Source organism: Tachyglossus aculeatus, chromosome 10, assembly GCF_015852505.1.
Source record: "Tachyglossus aculeatus isolate mTacAcu1 chromosome 10, mTacAcu1.pri, whole genome shotgun sequence".
Lineage (NCBI taxonomy): Eukaryota > Metazoa > Chordata > Mammalia > Monotremata > Tachyglossidae > Tachyglossus > Tachyglossus aculeatus.
In genome coordinates this window covers 40287020-40308945 of record NC_052075.1, presented here as the reverse complement: position 1 = coordinate 40308945, position 21926 = coordinate 40287020, and the positions used below count along the sequence as shown (strand labels likewise).

The window sequence follows — 21926 nt, the reverse complement described above, 5'->3', positions numbered from 1 at the left end:
AACGAATCGACTGTAATGCATAACTACAGGTTGTCTTCAGTGACGATTAGATAATTCAAATAAATGTCAACTATGTGGTTTATTCAACATTGGATGGAAAAGTATTGAATATTTTTCAAACGCCCAAGTAAAAAAACTCAGAAGAGACTTCTGGCTCAGAAAAACTGGCTTTGGTCACATTTAGTAATCACTTCTGATAATCTTGACATTTGTGAAAGAATTCTGACTCTTGAAATTAAGCAGTTTCAATCAGCAGTAGCAGTCCCAATCAGCAGCTGGTTTTTTTTTTTTTTTTTTTTTTAAGGTAATGGTGAAAAGGAATCCAGGGAGTGGGTTTCATTTCTTTTTTCAGCAACCTTTCTGGAAAGGACTTTATCTTGCACTGTGCCTTGACTTGGAATGATGAATAAGCCACTGTAATGTAATGTCTGAAAGCATTTTAAAAACGAAAAGAAATAAAATCAGTATTCTTTATAGTGGTACAAAGGATTATAGATACACTAAAAGCCATTAAAATAAAGTGCTTCAAGTTTTCAGTCAATATTAGCTATGCCATTTCCTCAGGTCTTTGGCTGCTTGTGCAGGACGGGGTGCTGAGGGACAGCACACGTGCGTGCGCGCGCACACACACACACACACAAAAAAAAAAACCCAGAAAGGAGGACAAACTATGAACACTGTCACGGACAGGCAGCACGGCCACTGTGCACCCTTCGCCACCAACCCATCCCAGTTGGCCCACAACTTAAAGCCACCAAGAAAGGCTGGCTCCATTACCAATTACCTCTCCCCTTGGTCAACAAGAAGGTCAACTGTATAATTATGGCAGTTAAAAGCGCTATTTGCTAACCACAGGGGTAGATACTAGGTGATGAGATCCAATACAGCCCCTGTCCCACACTCTATCTTATCGCCATTTCACAGATGAGGAAACTGAAGCTCAGAGAGGTTAAATGACTTGCATTTAGCCGGTGGCCAGGGGTGTTGCTACTCAACCCCCGGTCTCCTGATTGCCAGGCCTACACACTTTCCACCAGGCAATGCTTCATGGGTGGGCAATTCTCTAGAATTGGTCAGGATCCCACCTTAGTTCAGAGTGGGCATCAGACTACCTTACCTGGCACCATCAGGAAGCTATTTCTAGCTGTCCTTCAGTTGTACTCCAGAACCTCACAACGATCACTAAAGTAGAAATTAGCCAACTGCTTCAACAAGTACTGGGGTATGCAATCTTGGTAGGCAGAAACAGTTTGTATCTTTACAATTTTCTGTGTGTTTTCATTGTTTTCCTACTGAGATTTAAAGGGGTTTATTTCCTCAGAGGTTCTGCTACAAAACTTGAGTTAGACACCCCTCCAATGTCTCCCATGGTTATCTGTAAAGATGTTCAGGTAGGCCACAGGACCCACCCTGGCAGGGAGGAGAGAACACGAACGGTGGTACTACACTGAGCACACCACTCACGCTCATCAATTCCTCTGCAGACGTTCCTTGTCTAGAACTCTCAGGAGCGAGGCCTGTCCAACACTCCCAAGGGCAGACTCCCATCTCATCACTTTACAATAAACCTGAATTTCTCCAGTTTAATGCACCGTGCTTCTTCCATGCAGTAACACTTTTAGGAGCAGCTTCTTTCCTTAATTTTAAATAAACCATCTTTGAGGGTCTGTTCCTAGTCCTTAACTTCATTCATTTATTCAATCGTATTTATTGAGCGCTTACTGTGTGCAGAGCACTGGACTACGCACTTGGGAAGTACATGTCGGCAACATATAGAGACGGTCCCTACCCAACAATGGGCTCGCAGTCTAGAAGGGGGAGACAGACAACAAAATAAAAATCTAGGCATCAGAACTCTTAACTGCACTTTGGTCTCTGACACTGGTTGGCTGGTCTCTTGAGAAATAGACCAGAGACTATTACAGACAGTGCTTAAGATGCTTCCAGAGGGATACTCACCTTCCTGGCAGTAAAGGCAGAGCAGAAGCATTACAAAGGGTGTGAGGAGCTTCCAGTCAGTGGCCTCCATTTTTTTTTTTAAATGGTATTTGTTAAGCGCTTAAATGTGCCCTGCACTTTACTAACCTCTGGGGTGGATAAGATAATCTGTTTGGACACAGTCCATATAATAATAATAATAATAATAATAATGGCATTTATTAAGCGCTTACTATGTACAAAGCACTATTCTAAGCGCTGGGGAGGTTACAAGGTGATCGGGTTGTCCCATGGGGGGCTCACAGTCTTAATCTCCATTTTACAGATGAGGTAACTGGCACAGAGAAGTTAAGTGACTTACCCAAGGTCACACTACAGACAATGGCACAGCCGAAACTAGATTCAGGTCCCTCTGACTCCTAGGCCTGTGCTTTATCCACCAGGCCACGGTGATTCTCTAGCCAAGTATTTTTTGCAATTTAGCTACTGGTTTAAAGTTACACCCTGTAACCTGGAGGAACTGGTTACAGTGTCACACTACTTTCTTTTGTGGCCTATGTTGAGTTGCAACAAGGAAAGAATAAAGGGGTCATAGGAGATGGGAAAGTTGGTGGTTTATCCTGATTACGCTGAGGAGGGATTATACCTATTCTGTGTATTGTACTCTCCCAAGCACTGTTCTAAGCACTAGGGTAAGATACAAGTTAATCAGGTTGGACACAGTCCCTGTCCCACATGGTGCTCACACTCTAATCCCCATTTTACAGAGGAGGTAACTGAGGCACAGAGAAGTGAAGTGACTTGCTCAAGGCCTCACAGTGGACAGGTGGTGGAGATGGGTTTAAAACCCAGGTCCTTCTGACTCCCAAACCCTTGCTCTAATAATAATAATAATGGCATTTGTTAAGCACTTACTATGTGCAAAGCATCCACCGCCATGCACAGTAAGCATTCACTAGTTACCACTGATGGATAGATGAGGGAGGCGATATTCCAGGAGGACACAAACAGAACTGAGTTTGGCAGTAATGACTATGGAGGGAAATGCGGAACGTTTTCAGATGCGTGGTTTCTGCAGCAGGCTGCCAGGATCTCCTGTCAGTCAGTCAGTTGTATTCATTGAGTACCTACTGTGTGCAGTGCACTGTATTAAGTGCTACGGAGAGTACATTATAACAACAGACACATTCCCTGCCCACAGTGAGCTTACAGTCTAGATGGAGAGACAGACAGTAATATAAATAAATTACAGATCTGTACACAGGCTTCCACTTCACAGCCGCAAGGCTCACCAGGGGCTCCGATCCCCCAGCCTTGGATGAAAGAGAGAACAGGGCCACTCGGAAACCCAAGCATCCCAGGCTCCATCTGCTGCCCTTCCAGATCCATGGGCAGGGCCGGGCCTGCCTGGCGTTTGTTCTCTCCCAGGATCCGGCGGGGTTGCAATTCCCTGATGGGGGAGGGGAGGGGCGGGAACCTCCGAGGAACAACCTTTCCTTCAGAAAAACAGGATGGAAAGTTGTCTCCCTCACGATCCTCACCGCCAAGTACTGGAAGCCACTAGCCTGTAACCCACTGCCAGGGTCGAGCAGAGCTCCCAGAGTATTTTGTGAGACTCAGTAGATCAAAGGCCACAAGGTCACCCTTGAAGACAAACCAATGACAGGTGGCCAAAGGAGAAAAGAAAAGAGGGTGAGAGCTGAGAGGAGGGGATAGAAATGAAGAAAAAAGGAGGGAGTCACTCTTCTTCGAGCTTGGGCAGCTCCTTCATCACACGAGAAAACAGCTTGGCTGAATCCAGCTCACAGCTGCAAGCTTTGCTAGCAGATCTCTGACACAGCTAAGCACAAGGTAGAATGTCCTGACTTTGGGGATGCTGAAGGTTAGAACACGAGCTGCAAAAATATGATCTCAGACACCATGACTCCAACACTTTTCGATCACTGAGACAGGGACTAAAACCAAAACAGGGCTAAATGCCAATTTACAAGATATTATATCTCAAAGACTTCTACATTACAGGAGGTTGCAGTGTTGCCAAACATAAGCATCCAAAGTGGGATATCATGTTTCCAAGCATTATCGGCAAACAGAAATGCTGAGTGGCCATTAAACTTTCAAAAACCACTTAGTCCATTTTGGAGACTATGAATAGTACATTTCTACACATTTCTCAGTCATTAATAAACAGCTCCAAAGTGTGCTTACCTATGTTTTGTTTCTCTTTGCAAGAAATGGAATAGCAGCATATTTCTCGATCCTGAATAAGTGAAAGATTTCTACAAAAAAAAAAAAAAATTACTTAGGAAATGAGATGCTTGGAATTATGCCCTCAGATATAAATGACCCTTCAGTGTGCCCCTTCACTCCTGTGCTGCCTCAAACATTATTTTCCTGCTCATGACCAAATAGAAGACATTCCTGGTGCACCTAAAACATCTAGAATCGAAAACCTGGGCTCATTTAACATATTGTTGTTAGTAGGCTACATCCAACATTAAAAAGTTAAAAATGACTCCTGAAAACCATCTGTCAGGAGAAAATGCCAGTACATTCAGCAGTAGGTTCACAAGGGGATGATAAATGAGGCCCAAACACTGAATCAGACTTTGCGCCTAAAATCTACTTACTGAGAGTGATTCACCTGCCTCTGTACAACTGATGATACCACAAGAGCAAATCAACAGGCTAGACACCCCAATCCCACCCAGAATTCAAACCATCCTAAAGATGCACAGAAAGTACCCAAAATGTCAAAAAGTAGAAGTCAACAATCACAGGAACTTCTCACTTTCCAAAATTCTTCAACTGGTTCACTAAAAAGGGTTATTTTTATAACAATACTAAATCTGATTCATTTATCTGCAAAATTAAGATGTTAGACAAAAAAACCCTCAAAAACACTCTACTTGGTAGCAAATGGATCCTGCAGTTATACTTCACTTAAGTGCTCTTGATTCCCTAAAAACAGGGTTAAGTGAGAGGCCTAAACAAAGCACAATTTCCCATAAGAAATAATGTCAAATACATTAATGTATCCCCAAGAACCAAAAGATTATTCAGAACAATTAAAAAAAATTCTAAATAGTGCATAAAGTTACAATATATAGTTCCATCGTCATGCAGCAGTAATAAAATACTTTGAATTTGAGTTTTTACCTGTTCACAGTTAAGGACTTCCTTTTCAAAGTGCTATCTTACATATCCAAATCATCAGAAAGACAAAGTGTGCATAGATCTGTCATTATCTATGCTAAACAGAACTGCCATTTTAGAAGGATAAATTGAAAATAGCTTTAATCACCTTGTTCAAGTCAGTCCAAATAGTTCAAAGTTTGTGAGAGAGGAAGGAAGGTAGTTTTGGCCAAAGCAAAGCTTGCTGGGTTATAAGTGCAAACTGAACTCGGATTCAAAATCCTCTTCTAAAGCAGCAATCTTGGCCACTAAGTGGCTTCCAGCTACACCCCGGCCTACTCCCAGTCTGCTCATCACCTAGGCCTGGATCCTTTGACATCAAGAGCTTCCCATCTGGTCCCCACACTCTGCCACTAAGTCCACAAGAGTACTGTTTTTGTCCACCTCCTCTAGTTCAGTCATTTCTCCTTCCTCCTCTGACACCATTGGTGCTGCTGCTTTTATTTGCCCTGGTGCCACCATCTTTGCTGTCTCCTGTGTTCATTCATTCAATCATATTTATTGAGCACTTACTGTGTGCAGAGCACAGTACCAAGCACTTGGGAAAGTACAATATAACAGTGAACAGACTCATTCCCTCCACCCAACAGGCTTACATCAATGGTACTTGTTGAGCACTTATGGTGTGCAGAGCACTGTATTAAGTGCTTGGAGGACAACAATACAACAGAGTTGATAGACACGATCCTTCCCCACAAGGAGCTTACAGTCTAAAGCGGGTGGGGAGACATTAAAATAAATTACAGATGGGGAAATGGAAGAGTATAAGGATAAGAACCTAAGTGCTGTGGGTGGGGTGAGTATCAAACGTGTAAGGGATACAGATTCAAGTGCAGAGGCAATGCAGAAGGGAGGATGACTAGGAGTAATGAGACCTTAGTCGGGGAAGGCCTCTAGGAGATAAGATTTTAGTAAGGCTTTGCAGGTGGAAAGAGGATTGGTCTGTCAGATATGAAGGGGAAAGGATGTGGGTAAGGGGTCGACGACAGACAAGACTGAAGTACAGTGAATAAGCCGGCGTTTGAGGAGCAAAGTACGGGCTGGGATGCCACTACTTCCACCATCCTTCAGTAGCAAATGAGTTGGTGGAGACAGACAGGTGAGGGCAAGATTGATGGATGGTGGAGGGGGAAGAGCCCCAGTCTGGACACAGAGGGGGCAGGGGGCAGCAGGCAGAGACCACCAAGTACCAGCCAGCATCACCACTGGCATGACACTCAGAGAGGAGGACATCATAGGTAGCTCTCTTATGTATGGTTGGCACCGGATTTTATTCTAGATCCTGGGGCTGATGTCTGAAGGGCTCTGGACTTGCCATTCCCTTCCTGAGATTCCACTGGCTCCCTGGTTCTCCAACCTGTTCCACTTTGTCACCAGATACACAAGGAAAATCTGCTCATTGCTCCTGCCTGTGAAAGACCATGCTGCTTCTGCTGGTGAAGAGGCCCTCCTATCTTCCAACGCACATCTTCCCTCAGTAACATTACAGACTCCCTCCTTCAGGAGGGACACACATCTGAAAGAGAACTCTCTGCCCGGATCTGACGCTGTAATTATCTCCCCATTTCTCAATGCTGACTAGTAATACATTTGCCTGGCAGACAGATTTTTAGAAAGGTTTTTCAAGACCTAAGGTTGAGTGCAGCAAAATGATCTGATTAACATAAACATTCAGTTTATGTTAACACTTACAACTTTTCAATTAGCTGTTTTTCATCCAAGGCATTGGGTAGGTCTCTTTTATTTCCAAGGACTAACACCTAAAAGGATAAAAAAAAAAAAATTCAGAATCACAGGAAGGCCATTTTAATAGGATTTCACTATTCCTCTTTAGGTCTTTCTCCACTACACAAAGCAGAACATTTTAAAGAAATAAAAGGCAATGCCCAGTGAACCAGTATGTTGAATTTCAACATTATGAAAAGCAGTAGAATGAAACAACAGAAAGTATTACTGAAATAGTTATTACTCTTGGCAGTATTTGCAAATACGTTCTATAAAAATCTGTTAGGCAGTCTGTTCCATTTTGTTCAATTTGAAAGTTGAAAAAAACCCCTTAATTCCAAAGATAGGAAATGGATTCATTTACATTTAAAATGTATGCAGACTGAAAACAGAACTAACTGCAAAATATTATGCTATTTTCGAATAATTTTGTTCAATACACTTTGCTTTTGTGCACTTACGTAAAGAATCGTAGATAAACAGGGCATTTCAGTGGCATTTCTAAAACTGCTGCCCAAGAGTCTAAGAAACGGTTTAAGAATCACACTTTGGATTGCTATGGGGAAATGCAGTTTCATCCTAATTACAAATATGTAAAATATATTTAAACACAACAACTTTAAGAAGTGAAATTCTTCAAAATGTGATGCATGTTAAGAAAAAAAAAAAACAGTTCACTTTTTACCACTACATTGGTTTCTCCAAATGTTTTTAACTTATCTATCACTGTCCAAGTGCAGAACAGCTTTAGGTTAAAGGCAAATACCTAAATTACTTGGTAAGATAACATTACACTGGACAGGAAATGTGCCTACCAACTCTGTTATAGTGTTCTCTCCCAAACACTTAGTACAGTGCTCTGCACAAAGTGCTCAATAAATACAAATGATTGATAGACCATGCAGAGTAATGTGGCCTAGCAGATAAAAAGTACAGGCCTGGGAGCCAGAAGAGCTGGGTTCTAATTCTGGATCTGCCACTTGTCTGCTGTGTGACCTTGGGCAAGTCACTTAACCTCTCTTTGCCTCAGTTACCTCATCTGTTAAATGGGCATTAACACTGAGAGGCATGGATTGTGTCCAAACTGATTAACTCGTATCTATTCCAGTGCTTCGTAGTGCCTGGCACATAGCAAGTGCTTAACAAGTAGCAATTAAAAAAAACCACACATACACCGATTACATATTTCACAACTCAGATAATGAGCTCAGTTTAGCAAGAAGCAAGGACTTCTGGGTAACAAAGACCACCTAGTGAGATGATGATGATGCTGTGCACTTCAACTTGAAACATACAACCAGCCTGCGTAAGATAGTCTTGGCTAGATTCCTGTCTCTTGGAAACCAGATCTGAAAATCTCTTCGATGCCATCTGAAGAACGATCAACAGAATTCTTAGAGCATGCAGAGTGACTCCAAACTGTACAATATCTGATGCTTGTTTTTTAGGGCATCAGATAGGGAAGGAAAGTTGAAAAATACTCTTCAACTGTCAGAATGTGCCAGGTGATCAAAATGTCACAATAAATACACCATGTACAGTTCCTCCTCTCTGTGAAGTCTTGCGTGTACCATACCTTTTAGACTGTGAGCCCACTGTTGGGTAGGGACTGTCTCTATATGTTGCCAACTTGTACTTCCCAAGCGCTTAGTACAGTGGTCTGCACACAGTAAGCACTCAATAAATATGATTGATGATGATACCTTTAGATATAGCTAATGGGGACAGTGACCACTTGGTCTGCTTGGCCTGCCCTCTCTCCTACCTATCCAATACTTGCTTTAACCTATGATATAAATTGCCAAATTGCTGTAGATATACAAGAAGGGAAATTGAAAATTTAAAAATTAAGATGTATATTTTGTAGCCACACACTTCCCTAAGACCTAGAACACTAGCCTATATCATTAGGATGTTTAATGATGAGACCATGGGAAGTGTGGAAATTCAGCACCTAATGGTATTCTGCAGGTCCTCTAAGGTACTTGATGCTGGTGGAAGCACATAAAAAAAAAAAAGATAGCTATCCATACCCTCAAGGAACAAAACTCTGAAACAGACTGAACTACCTGCAATATTTAATTTCCTTAAGAATTGGTGAGCAGAGATCAGTATAGCTCCATCGACCAGATTCACTCTGTAAAAAAATTTCTATTAATTAAAAAAATCCAAAGCAGCTTCACAGTACTATATCTCTTTAGGCTCCTGCTTCTCATCAAAAAACAACAAAAAAAAACCACCCTATGGTAAGGAGGGAAAGGACTGATGAAAATTTTACAGGCCAGTAAAAATATCTGTAGATCTGAACATTATTTTGACAAATGTGCAAATTTGACAAAGTGTATGCATTACAAAATACTACGCTTGCTCAGAGGGAGGCAGAGATGCATAATTGCTATTGAACTTTACTAATGATTTCCTTATAAATCAGAATCTCTTCCAGTCCCCTTAACAAGACACAGCTAAGCAAAGTTTTGTTCTCAGAACACTTACAGGGATTCCATGGAGCTGTGGTTTCTCTACCAAACTGTGGAATTCATTTTTAGAAGCCTCTAATTTTTCTACATCGGCTGCATCCACCATGTAACTAAGAAGAAGTAGAAAAGAAAAAAAAAAGGGTCACTCGCCACTAAAATGGCTTTGAGAAAGTGCTGATAACATATGTACAAGAACATATTTTTACACACGAAACATAAGTACACTAAAGTCCATGATATTTAAAGATGAAGCTACTGATGGTGAGATTCTATTATTGACTGAGCAGGTCTGGCTGAATAGACCAATGCACAACCAACAATCCACACTGGACTGCACACAAAAAGTTTGGGGTTTTTTTTGGCATTTGTTAAGCACTTACTATGTGCCAAGCACTGTACTAAGCACTGGAGTATATACAAGCTAGTCAGGTTGGACACAGTACTTGTCCCACATGGGGCTCAGTCTTAATCCCTATTTTACAGATGAGGTAACAGGCACAGAGAAGTTAAGTGACTTGCCCAAAGTCATACAGCAGACAAATGGCCTAACTGGGATTAGAAGCCATATCCTTCAGACTCCCAGGCCTGTACTCTATCCAAAGATTGGCTGCTGTCATACTAGTGCAGTGGACCCTTATGGAGCCTGCCTTTATTTTCCATTTGCCTCTTGATTTTCCTGAAACTTCTGCTTTAAGTGAGTAGTTTCCCCACAATATTTCCAGAATCCGCCCCATCCTCTACATCCAAACAAACCCCAGCACTGGTCTAGGCACTTGTAATTTCTCAATTTGACTACCAACTCAGGCGTCTCACAGATCTCCCGGCTTCCAGGCTCTCCTCACTTGAGTCCATACTTCATCCTGCTTCCTGGAACATTTTTCTACGCCCAGATTGTTTTTCTATAATATCACCCTTCATGGCTCCACCCTCCTCAAAAACCTCAAGTGGCTATCAATCCCTCTCCACATCAAGCAGAAACTCCTGAGGCAGAAACTCCTATAAATCCACAATCAGTTCTCTTCCTCCTACTAATCCACACTCTTTTCTCACTACACTCCAACTCACCTTCTTCTTTTCTTTCAAATCTACTCACTGGGCATTAGTCCCATCTCTTCAGTCACTAATGTCTTGCTCACACACTCCCCCTTGCCTAGAACTTCCTCCCCCTGCATATACTACATCCTACATATCCCCCTCTAGACTGTAAACTTGTTGTGGGCAGGGAATATGTCTGTTTATTGTTGTATTGTACTCTCCCAAGCTCTTAGTACAGTGTTCTGCACACAGTATGAACTCAAATACAACTGACTGATCCTACAAATTATAGCCCTCTCCACCTTCACAGGCCTTGAAATTACTTCTTCAATAAATCTCTAATCTCCACTTTACATATCCCATCAACCACTTTAGCCCTCTATGCCACCTACATGCATAAGTACTCATAGCCCCTTGTATGCACAGGTTTTAAAGACTCTATTTCTTCCTCCTATCTGTAACATTTTAAGGGTATCTCCCCCACTAGACAGTAAACTCGTTGAGGGCAGGGATTATCTATCCTAATTTTACTCTACTCTCCCAAGTGCTTTAACACAGGCTTTGCACACAGTGGGCACCCAGTAAACGCTATTGATAAGGGCAGGGAACGTACCTGCTAATTCTTGTACTCCCTCAAGCACTTAGAACCATGATCAGAACATAGTACGTGTTCAATAAATACCATTGAGTGATTGAGTGAAAAGAAAGGCCAGGAAATGCCCTATATGGAAAATGAAAAAAAAAAATAACAACCAAAAAACAAACTCACATAACAGCATTGACACCTCTGCAATAGCGTTCCCACATGCTCCGAAACCTTGGCTGCCCTCCAATGTCCCAAACCTGCAAAGGTTCAGCAAACTTCCTTAATGATTTTTGAACATGTCTGAATATTCAATGAACAGCAAAGGGTGTGGACAACAGCATCAAATCTTCAAAAGTTGTGACATCCATGTCTAACAGTGATTGTCCATGTCTCAAAAAACTAGAAGAGGAAAAAATATTTTGAGATTGTTTCCTACAGCGATAACCAGACAGAAGTATGTCGGGGGAAGGTTTGTAGAAAGGGGTTTATCTCTTTTCTCTCTCAAAGAGTAATTTCCTCAGCCTGACGATGAATTCTCTCTCCAATTCGGTCTTTCCTTTGGTTTAAACATGGAGAAGTATTTGGAAAAGAGGGAAGAGTAGAGAGAGGCCCTTAAACCTATTTTAGATTTTAAATAAACTAATTTCAGAGGCAGGAAATCAGTGTACCAAAAAGACTCAATGGTAAATCTCACTTTTGGGTTTACAACCTTAAAAAAAAAAAAAAAGGAAAAAGCTAACAAGAAAAGCCTGCCTAGAAAGTAGAACCCAGTGACTGATTTAGTTCTGAACTGTTTGGATTAAAAATACTCTACTGAGCCAAATACTATGTGATTTTACAAATCTCTTGTAAAATCTGAAACAAAGCACTGTGGAACAGTGATGAAACTAATGTGGGAAATAGTGATTTTCCACTAGAGACACTTTCAGAGCCAAACGATATTTGGCCAAAAGTCCTAAGGTAAGTTGCTGAAATACTTGCCTTACTAAAGAGGTTAAGGGTACTCTTTCTACTTGTTTGCTTTCAACTTTTTCATGCACAGGGCCTGTTTGACCTTAAAGTTTTTAATTTGTCCCACCTGTGTTATTTTAGTTTTCCATTCTAAGTCAATCACTGTTTCCTCCATCCCAATAGAGGGTTTCTGGTGGTACAAGATGGGGACCAAGTACCACCTGAGCAATGCTAAAAATAAAAATAAAATAAATAAAGAGAGCGAGAAGGACCACACCACAATGCGCTCCCCTCTAAAAACCAGCTCTCTGCTTGACCGCTCTACTGAATCCATCCACTACTGCCATTAGCAAAGGAATACAGAAGAGTCAACAATCTGAGAAGAATCCAGACTCATTTCATGGTGCCTGCTTTTGCAGTACGGGAAAAGCCTGTCAAAGCATGAATCAAACTTATGCCTTTGGCTAAATGTGGACTCATCTAATCTGTTATTCAGACATCATTTCCCACATCTGTTTTCAAACAATATATAACTTATAGGCACTGGTGTGGTATAGCCATGTGCCAGGAACTAAAACCACCAGCTAATTTCTACAGAGCACCTAACAATTTAATGGTAACTACTTTAGTCACTACTGACTTCACTGAGCTTGGATCATGATTAGTAATGACATTTTCATTTATGCCTCTTGGAAGAGTCTTCAATCCAGGAGGTACAATGCTCAGATGTTAACTTCTTAATTCCTGTGTGGATCATCTCGATAAAAATGGCAATATATTTTTCAAACCAAGGCAACTGCACTGTCTATTAATTCCCTTGGGAATCATCAGCACTAAAAATGCATTCCCCTACAGGACTTTTTCCCATTTTAAATACAATGAACCCAAATGTTCACTGTTTAGGTCTAGTGCTAAACTGCTATTTTTAAATTAAGAAGCATAAAGTGAGCACATTTCCTATTTGTTGAAGGAATTCAGAGCCACACCTGCACCTACTCTCAGCCTGCCAATCTTCGAGTTTGGCTTTGCAAGTATTTTCCATGAGAACGGCTACTGTGTTACCTTAAAGAGATTTAGACATGGGGTAAACACAGTAGAAGCAAAATGTTTATGTTTAGATGGTGGCATCTTTTTTTACTTGCCCTTAAAACTGAGCACTAAATACAGTTCTGGTTTGTTTGTTTTTTATCACAGTCAGGACATGGGGTCAATTCTATTTCCTAAAATGTATAATCAGAGGGGAAGAAAAAAATCAACATTGTAAATGCACTAAAAATAACATTTCTGGAACAGCTAGCAATTTAAAGCCATGTGGATCTTCTGTTTTTCATAACCATAAATAATTTATCAGAGGGATTAGCCAAAGAGCCATACTCTCCCAGATTATAAAATTATAATGATTTCTAGACTACAAACTTTTTATATTCACTTTGGCCAAACAGGGACTAATAAACATTGTTAGAAAAAAATTAGAGGATTAAATACCACTGATCAATTAAATTTCTTGTCAAGCCAAATCAGTGGAATTTTAAGGCCTCTGGAGAACAAAATGAAAATTGAATCAAATAAGCAATCCTTTTGCAGTGCCCAACTCCAGAGAGTTAGAAAAGATTTCAGCTAGTCACCTGGGAAGTCGAATGGAGAATGGATGAAAAACTGACCGACTTCAGGCAACCAGCAAACTCACCTAAGGGTGAGTTTGGGGAGGCCAACGGGAGAGCAGAAGAACATACAGACAAAATAATTTTGTTACCCAATGTTATATACTTCTTGCCAATTTGTATAGTGGAATTAAGAAGTGCAGAATATATGAAACACTGTTTGGGAAACAGCTGTACTGGTTTAGCGGAGAATGGGATGGGAAGAAATCTGTTTTAATATTGGCTGAGATCAAAGTTGTGAAGATAAATGCTGGCTGAACCAGTGTTATCAAGATTAAGGTTTACTTGTTTTATAGTAAATGTTCACTCGACTTTTCATTTCAGAAAACCATTTCTTGTTAAGGGTACCTGTTCACTTCATTTCATTTCTTTCCTGCTTCTTGTGTGATAGGCAAAGGCTAACATGAAAGATTCAAACCAGTGACAGCTGCAAAGTTGCTTTGACTCCTGACCAAGGACAAAAGTTCTTTCTGTCCCAACACCACAGTAATCCAGCAAACTCACTTCTATGTATCCAAGATCAATACTCCGCCTTTCTTCACTGGGCCTCTGCTTCCATTTCCTCCTTCACTCTAACCAATGCTATTTATAGAGCACCTACTGTTTGCAGAGCACCGTACTAAGTGCTTGGCAGAGCATAAGGGGGTAAGCGACACATTCCTGGCTCTCAAGGAGCTTACAGTCTAACAGTCAGTACTCCGAAGGGAGGGCTTTTGCCATTCCTCTACTAGGAGAGGGGAATCATGGTTCTTGACCTGGGTTAAGGAACAGGCAATCTTAATCAATCAATGGCACTTATTGAGCACTTACTGGTTTGGAGTTTTTTTATGGTATTTGTTAAGCACTTACTATGTACCAAGCTCCGTTCAAGCACTGGAGTAGAGACAGGGTGATCAGGTTGGACACAGTCTCTGTCCCACATGGGGCTCACAGTCTCAATCCCCATTTTACAGATGAGATAACTGAGACACAGAAGTTAAGTGACTTGCCCAAGGTCACTCAGGAGACAAGTGGTAGAGCCAGCATTAGAACCCACATTTTGACTCCCAAGCCCATGCTCTTGCCATCCACCTTCAGCATTAACAAATATACATATTCAATAATTCATCTGGTCACTTCAGTCCAATATACTGATGGTACTAACCATGCCATTCTTGTTCTTCCTCCTACTATACTGACATGATTGACATCTGCTGCCCCACCACACTCAGTGCAGGGATCATAGTTCTGGCACATGGTTGTGCTTACTGGGACAGCACTAAAATACCATTGAATGATTTGATTCACAATTAAACTCATTACAGACCAGTGCAACCAGAAGGTCCTGCCTGGTTAGAGCTTTGCTTATGAACCTACTCTTTAAGAAGTGTGGCTTAGATACCACTGTAGCATTACTTATAGCCACAGATGTTTTTCTCTTGAATAAAGAGGCTATTTCTTGGCAGTGAATCCCCAGTTTTCTAATCCTCTAATAGTGTAGTTCAATAAAAGTTTTGAGCCCAAGTTCAACAGTCCTTATATTCAAAATAATATCCAAGTCATCCACCTAATGAAAATTGGAATCTTACAAGGAAACCTAGTCCTCCCATCTATGAAGCCCACTATGTTCAGCTCTTGGGTTTTATGTAGGTAGTATTATGGAGCTTCAGACCTGACCTGAACTTCAGGTATCTACTACTGCAATGATCACCTTCTTGTTTTAAAGGACCAACACCCAGCCTCTGATGATAGGAGCTTTATTTGATTGCCAGAAACAGCCTCCCAACATGGCTATGCAAATTTCACCACCTTTTAACGGGAGCATGATGACCTGCTGAAATAGCAGACAACTGTTTTGAGGGGCTAGATCCCTGGCAGGTGAGAGCAAATATGCCACTGGGCAACCTTTGTTCTTGGGTTGGACCTATCTTCTTTCATTTGGAGGACACCTAGAAAACCTCTTCTTCCCAAGTTTTAATGAAACGAGGGACTCCATTGTCTGGAGCTGGTTCTCAGTCGCCCAATGAGAGACCCAGGCTGGTGACCTGATAGAGGCAAGTGATGGCTCTGGGGGGTTGTCAAGGTTCTACACCTCTCGACAAATGGGTTGAAAGGAGTGTAAACCTAACCCAAAGAATTTCTCCCCAAAGTGCAATGTAGTCTGGCAGCTAGTGTAGTATTGACATTGACAAACATCAAGTCATTATGACTAAACAACTTTACACTACCCCAAACAAAAACAACAAAATGCAGCATTGATATTGACAAATATCAGCAGTCATTATGACTAGTGTGCACAACTTTACACTAACCCAAACAAAAAACACAAAAACCCACAGATCGTTTTCTATGCCTGGATTGCAGATCTAGCCTAAAAGCTAATGTCCCAAAGTGGCTGGGTTAATTTGAGTTAGCCAACTCATCACACCAGAGGTCACAGTGGAACTTGGAAGCAAAATGACTTAGCTTAGTAGTAGATAATGGATTTCTTCACATTATATTTTATCAAAACCATAACATTATCCACAGGGTCTGATAATTTGATTCCAGCAGTCCAAGACACGGCCTGCCCCTCACAAGAAATACAATTTACTTCAGATAAGGGCATGTGTCAGGGAGATCAATTGGTTTCCAAGCATATTTCACTTCTGGTGTGAAAGCACCCTTGAGTTGCCAATACTACTACTAATAATTATGGTACTTGTTACAGCTTATTATTTACCAAGCACTCACTGTATCAAGAGCTGGGGTAGGTACGAGATAACTCGATTGAACACATTCCCTTGTCCCACAAGGGACTCACAGTCTAAGTAGAAGAGAACAGGATTTAAATAATAATTACGGTATCTGTTAAGTGCTTACTTTGTGTGAGGCACTGTACTAAGCACTGGGGTGGATATAGGTAAATTATGTTGGACATGTGCCAACACTGTGCTAAGCGCTGGGGTAGATACGGGTTAATTAGATTGGACACAGACCTGTCCCAAATGGGGCTCACAGTCTTAATCCCCATTTTACAGATGAGGTAACAGGCACAGAGAAGTTAGGTAACTTGCCCAAGGTCACACAGCAGACAAGTAGCACAGCCAAGATTAGAACCCAGGTCCTTCTGACTCCCGGGCCCGTACTCTATCCACAGAGCACTATAAGAAGCACTTGAGAGAACTTGATACAACAGAGTTAGTATACACATTCCTTGCCCACAGTGAAATCTTAACTGGGGAATTGGATCATCACTGCACGTTCAGCCGCTCATTTGAGAACAGCTGCTTCTGAAGTAAAGAATGTTCCTGCTCCATCGTAAATTTGTGGCAAGGCTGGGGATGCTATAAAAACCTTCACTTATGGATAAACAAACTGGCTGCAGGAACCACAATCAGGGCTTGTCATCAGCAAACCTTGCATGTAAGAGCAGTCTTGGAATTAACCACTTCCCTTCCTGATTTAAATACCTGAAAAGAGCACCTGGGTGAACAGAAGAGGATCTGTGCAGCAGGAGTTGGACTCTGGGCATAAGAAAGGTGTCAGGACTAAGAAATCTCAAGCAGAAGGTTCACAGCCCATCTTACATTAATCAATCAATGGTATTTATTGAGTGCTTACTGTGTGCAGAGCACTCTACTAAGTGCTTTCGGAGAGTATTGTACAAGAGTTGGTAAACACATTCATTCATTCAATTGTATTTATTGAGTGCTTAATGTGTCCAGAGCACTGTATTAAGCACTCCTTGCCCACAGAAAAAGCATAATTCATCAAAAAACAATAGAAATTCAACAGTTACCTGGACCTCCAGTTCACATACTGTATATTAAAGATACATATTAATTAATTTAGCCTTTCAATTTGGGAAACCATTCTACGAGCAGAAAAATTAGGCAAGTGGAACTAATTAACTAGAGATATATTAATGAATGCTTTCTGTGGGATAAGCAACAAAATGATATTTCTAAGAAACGATAAATACTCTTTTTGATTTAACTAATTTAATTCAATAGACTGGAAAGGGAGATGAAACTCCTGCAGTGTGAGGCCACAACTGGAACCCTAATCCTGGACCACCATTACCAAAAGCTGCCCGTCCCACACCCCCAACAACCCCTCTGACTCCTGCTCCTTCTGCAGCAGCTTGAGGCCTTCTCAACATTTAGAACTTTGGGAAGGCCACAACTGTCACTGTTGCAATCAATAACATCTGGAAGCAGCTTGGCTTAGTGGAAAGAGCACGGGTTTGGGAGTCAGAGGTCATGGGTTCTAATCCCAGCTCCACCACTTGTCAGCTGTGTAACTTTGGGCAAGTCACTTAACTTCTCTGTGCCTCAGTTACCTCATCTGTAAAACGGGGATTAAGACTGTGAGCACCTCGTGGGACAACCTGATAACCTTGTATCTATCCCAGAGTTTAGAACAGTGCTTGGCACATAGTAAGCACTTAAATACCGTCATTATTATTAAGCACTTAGTACAGTGCTCTGCACACAAGTGCTCAGTAAATACAATTGAATGAAGAAGGACCTGGGTTCTTATTCCAGCTCTGCCACTTGTTTCCTGTGTGATCTTGGGCATGTAACTTCACTTCTCTGTGCCACAATTGCCTCATCTGTAAAATGAGGATTATGACTGTGAGCCCCATATGGGACATGGGCTGTGTCCAAACTAATTAGCTGTACTGCCCCCAGTGCTTAGTACAGTGCCTGGCATATAGTAAGTGCAGACCAGTGTACTAAGCGCTTGGGAGAGTACAATGCAATGGAGCTGGTGGACAAGATCCCTACCCTCAAGGAGCTTACAATCTAGTTGGGGAGACAGGCATTAAAATAAGTTACAAATAGGAGAAGCAGCAGAGTATAATGATATAGGCATTAGTGCTGGGGGTGGGGTGAGAGGGAACATGTCTCCCAACTCATATTATACTCACCCAAGTGCTTAGAACAATGCTCTGCACACAGAAAGTGCTCAATAAATACCACTGATTCATTGATTGAGTGATTGGGTACAAACAAACCCAAGTGCATCGGGGATGCAGATCGTAGAAGGTGGGGAACTGAGAGGTTAATCTCAGAAGGCTTTTTGGAGGAAAAGTGATTGTGTTAGGGCTCTGAAGATAGGGAGAGTGGTGGACTGAACTGTGAGGCACCTGTAAATCTGTTCCTCTAGTCATGAGGCTCTACTGCTCTTGCATTTATGGTCACGCTTATCTCAGCCTGTTTTTGTGTTTTTACTGCTTCATCTTTCCCTCTGCGTCTGTCAGCAACTCTCTTTTCCTTCCTTATTCTTAGATTAAGAGCCCTTGGCTTGAAAACCATGGACCGTGTCTATTTCTCACTCATACCTTTTCCCAGTGTTGAGAATAGTGCTTTGCATCGAAGGCACTCAATGCATCACTACCAATGACAGAGCAGTTTAGCTATAAATACTCCAATTCTGAAAAAATTACACATTTAGGACTACACTGAAATTACTATTCATACTTTCTTTGGAACTTTTGACTAACCTATTCAGAGAACAATAGTACAATAAACACCTACACTGTCATTTATACTTGTTTATATCCCTCTACTACTCAAATAGGTTAAAATGAGGCATTTCTAAATGTATATTTAGCTAAAGTTACTTGACACTTACCTTTATGGTAACATTTCCCTTGTTTATTTTTCTCATGTTAAAACCTACTGTTGGAATCATGTCTTCAGTGAACTGCCCTGACTTATAAAAAAGAAAAGACAAATGTTTAAGAATACTAAGAACACTACAGGTTTTTATTTTCAACAGCAGTAGGAGTTTTGATTCTTCATTATTCATAGGTAGGGGGCAAAGAAGATCTGTAAAGAGGGCTTTCTTCTCAATTAACCCAGAGGGGGGAAAAAGAAGAAAATTTAGTAAAGCCTGAGCAAGGCATTTGCAGGTTTGCAACTATTCAGATTAATTCATTCATTCAATCATTTTTTTGAGCATTTACTGTGTGCAGAGCACTGTACTAAGCGCTTGGGAAGTACAAGTTGGCAACACATAGAGGCGTTCCCTACCCAACAATGGGCTTACAGTCTAGAAGTTGAAAGAGGATTAAGGCCAAGAGTGTAGGTCAAATTTCAGGAGATTAATCATACTATTAAGGAGATTAAGGTCAATAGTACTTTTCAGATTCACGATGAGCCATGACTGACTGGCACTCGTACTCTTGAGGCCTCCAAAACATGAGGGGGTGAAGGGGTTTACACCAGCCTGGAGACAGGATGATGGATTATAGCCCCGTGATTCCATGAAAGCATGGTCACGTCAGATAATTAAATCTCTCTCATTGCCAGAGTAAATCTCCTTCCAATGCACCAACCAATACCCGCCCTCTCGTTGGCTACGTACAAGACCAAGAAACAGCAGAGATGAACGAACACACACAGAGTGCCACCCAAGCGCTGAGGTCAGCTTGGATTCACTGTCCATTGACAGGTGAGGCTCGGTAAGTGTATCCGCATGCGTGCACGTGTGCAGGCACACACACAGGTGAGTTCTGAGGAGTGTACAAAAACACACCCTCCCCTCAGTACTCCTGCTTCCACCTCCCAATTAGGGCCAAGGGGCTGCTAGAGCTGTGCCTAGAGCTCTCCCTCTCTAGTATGTAAACTCATTGTGGGCAGGGAATGTGTCTATTATATTGTACCCTCCCAATAGCTTAGTACAGTGCTTTGCACACAGTAAATGCTCCATAAATACGATTGATGGCCTTCCACTGGTCTTCAGCCCAGGCAGGGTTCTACCATGACCCCAACAGTCCTTGTTTTGGCACGGATCCAGGATCTCAATCTTCCCCCTCCCCCACTTCAGCCAGATGGGAGGTGGGAATTGGGATTGAGGGAAGGAGGGCTGAAGAATGAAGGTTGAGACAACTAGGTCTGGAGATATACATTTACGGTTAAGGATAAAGGATTGGGATTAGAGGAGATGGGCGGGTTGGGGCAAGGGGTCTTGGAAAGAAATAGGAGTTTTGAGGGCAGAGGGAAGGGGACACACTGTTTGGTAAAAGGCTAAATAGTATGGGGATGAAAACTGGGGAGGGGGAAGAATGGGTTCTGGCTGGGAAGCAGTAGACGGGCTTCAAGGATGAGGGACTGGAGACGGATTAGGGGAGTAGTGGAATAAGTGGGGTGGGGGGCTTGAAGGATGAGGATTTGGGCCTGGGGACACGAGCAGCGTGGCTTAGTGGAAAGAGTGGGCTTGGGAGTCAGAGGTCATGGGTCCTAATCCCAGCTCTGCCACTTGTCTGCTGTGTGACTCTGGACAAGCCACTTAACTCCTCTGTCTCGGTTACCTCATCTGTAAAATGGGGATTAAGACTGTGAACCCCATGGGGGTCAACCTGGTTACCTTGCATCTACCCCTGCGTTTAGAACAGTACTCGGCATATGGTAAGCGCTTAAATACCATTATGACTATGATGATGGGCAGGGTGGGATTGGGGGACAGGGGAGGGGTAGAGGGTAGAGAAGCAGCGTGGCTCAGTGGAAAGAGCACGGGCTTTGGAGTCAGAGGTCATGGGTTCAAATCCCAGCTCCGCCAAGTATCACCTGTGTGACTTTAGAAAAGTCACTTAACTTCTCTGTGCCTCAGTTACCTCATCTGTAAAATGGGGATTAAGGCTGTGAGCCCCCTGTGGGACCACCTGATCACCCTGTAACCTCCCCATAGTAAGCGCTTAATAAATGTCATCATCATCATCACTTTGAACTGAGGGGGCAAGGTGGGGGGCGAGGGATCTTGGAGGGCGAGGGGCTGGAGTTAAGGGCAGGATGGGGAGGGATCGGGGGCCAAGGGGTGGAAGGGGGAGGGTCTGGATGGGGTGGGGGGATGCCGGTACCGCCAGGACGTTGAGGAAGGTGGTCTTGCCCGAGTACTGCAGCCCCACCAGGGTCAACTCCATCTCCTCCTTCCACAGGAGGGAGCGGAGCCAGTCCAGCAGGCGGGACAGCAGCGCCAGCATCGCGGAGGGGTGCGGGGCTGCGGGGTGGCAGGGGTGCAGGATGGCAGGGGTGCAGGACTGCAGAGCTACAGGATGGCAGGGGTGCAGGACTGCAGAGCTACAGTCGAGCAGGGGTGCAGGATGGCCGCTGGGCCCCCCGGAATTGCACGGAGCGGAGCGAGGCCGAGCACCGGGGACCAAAGCCCGGGGGTCACGGGGCCCAAAGCCCGGGGAGGTCACGCGACCCCCCGCCGAGGCCACGAGACCCGCCGAGGCCACGTCACCCGCCCCTCCCCGCTCTCCCTCCTTCCTCTTTCTCCTTCATTCATCCATTCATTCATTCATTCAGTCGTATTTATTGAGCGCTTACTATGATGATGATGGCATTTGTTAAGCGCTTACTATGTGCAAAGCGCTGGGGGGGATAC

The 21926-nt window shown here is 42.7% G+C and overlaps 1 protein-coding gene across 1 annotated transcript; it reads right to left on the bottom strand.

The window, feature by feature from the left end:
* Window positions 1-60: 60 nt before the first annotated feature.
* LOC119933168 (ADP-ribosylation factor-like protein 8B) lies at window positions 61-21705 on the bottom strand. The gene is made up of 7 exons (XM_038752503.1): window positions 21397-21705; window positions 19170-19250; window positions 11140-11213; window positions 9352-9445; window positions 6826-6893; window positions 4147-4217; window positions 61-428 (listed from the first exon to the last, which is right to left on the bottom strand). Exons 1-7 carry the CDS (start codon window positions 21517-21519, stop codon window positions 373-375), a joined length of 567 nt encoding a protein of 188 aa, XP_038608431.1. The 5' UTR covers window positions 21520-21705; the 3' UTR covers window positions 61-372.
* Window positions 21706-21926: the final 221 nt, after the last annotated feature.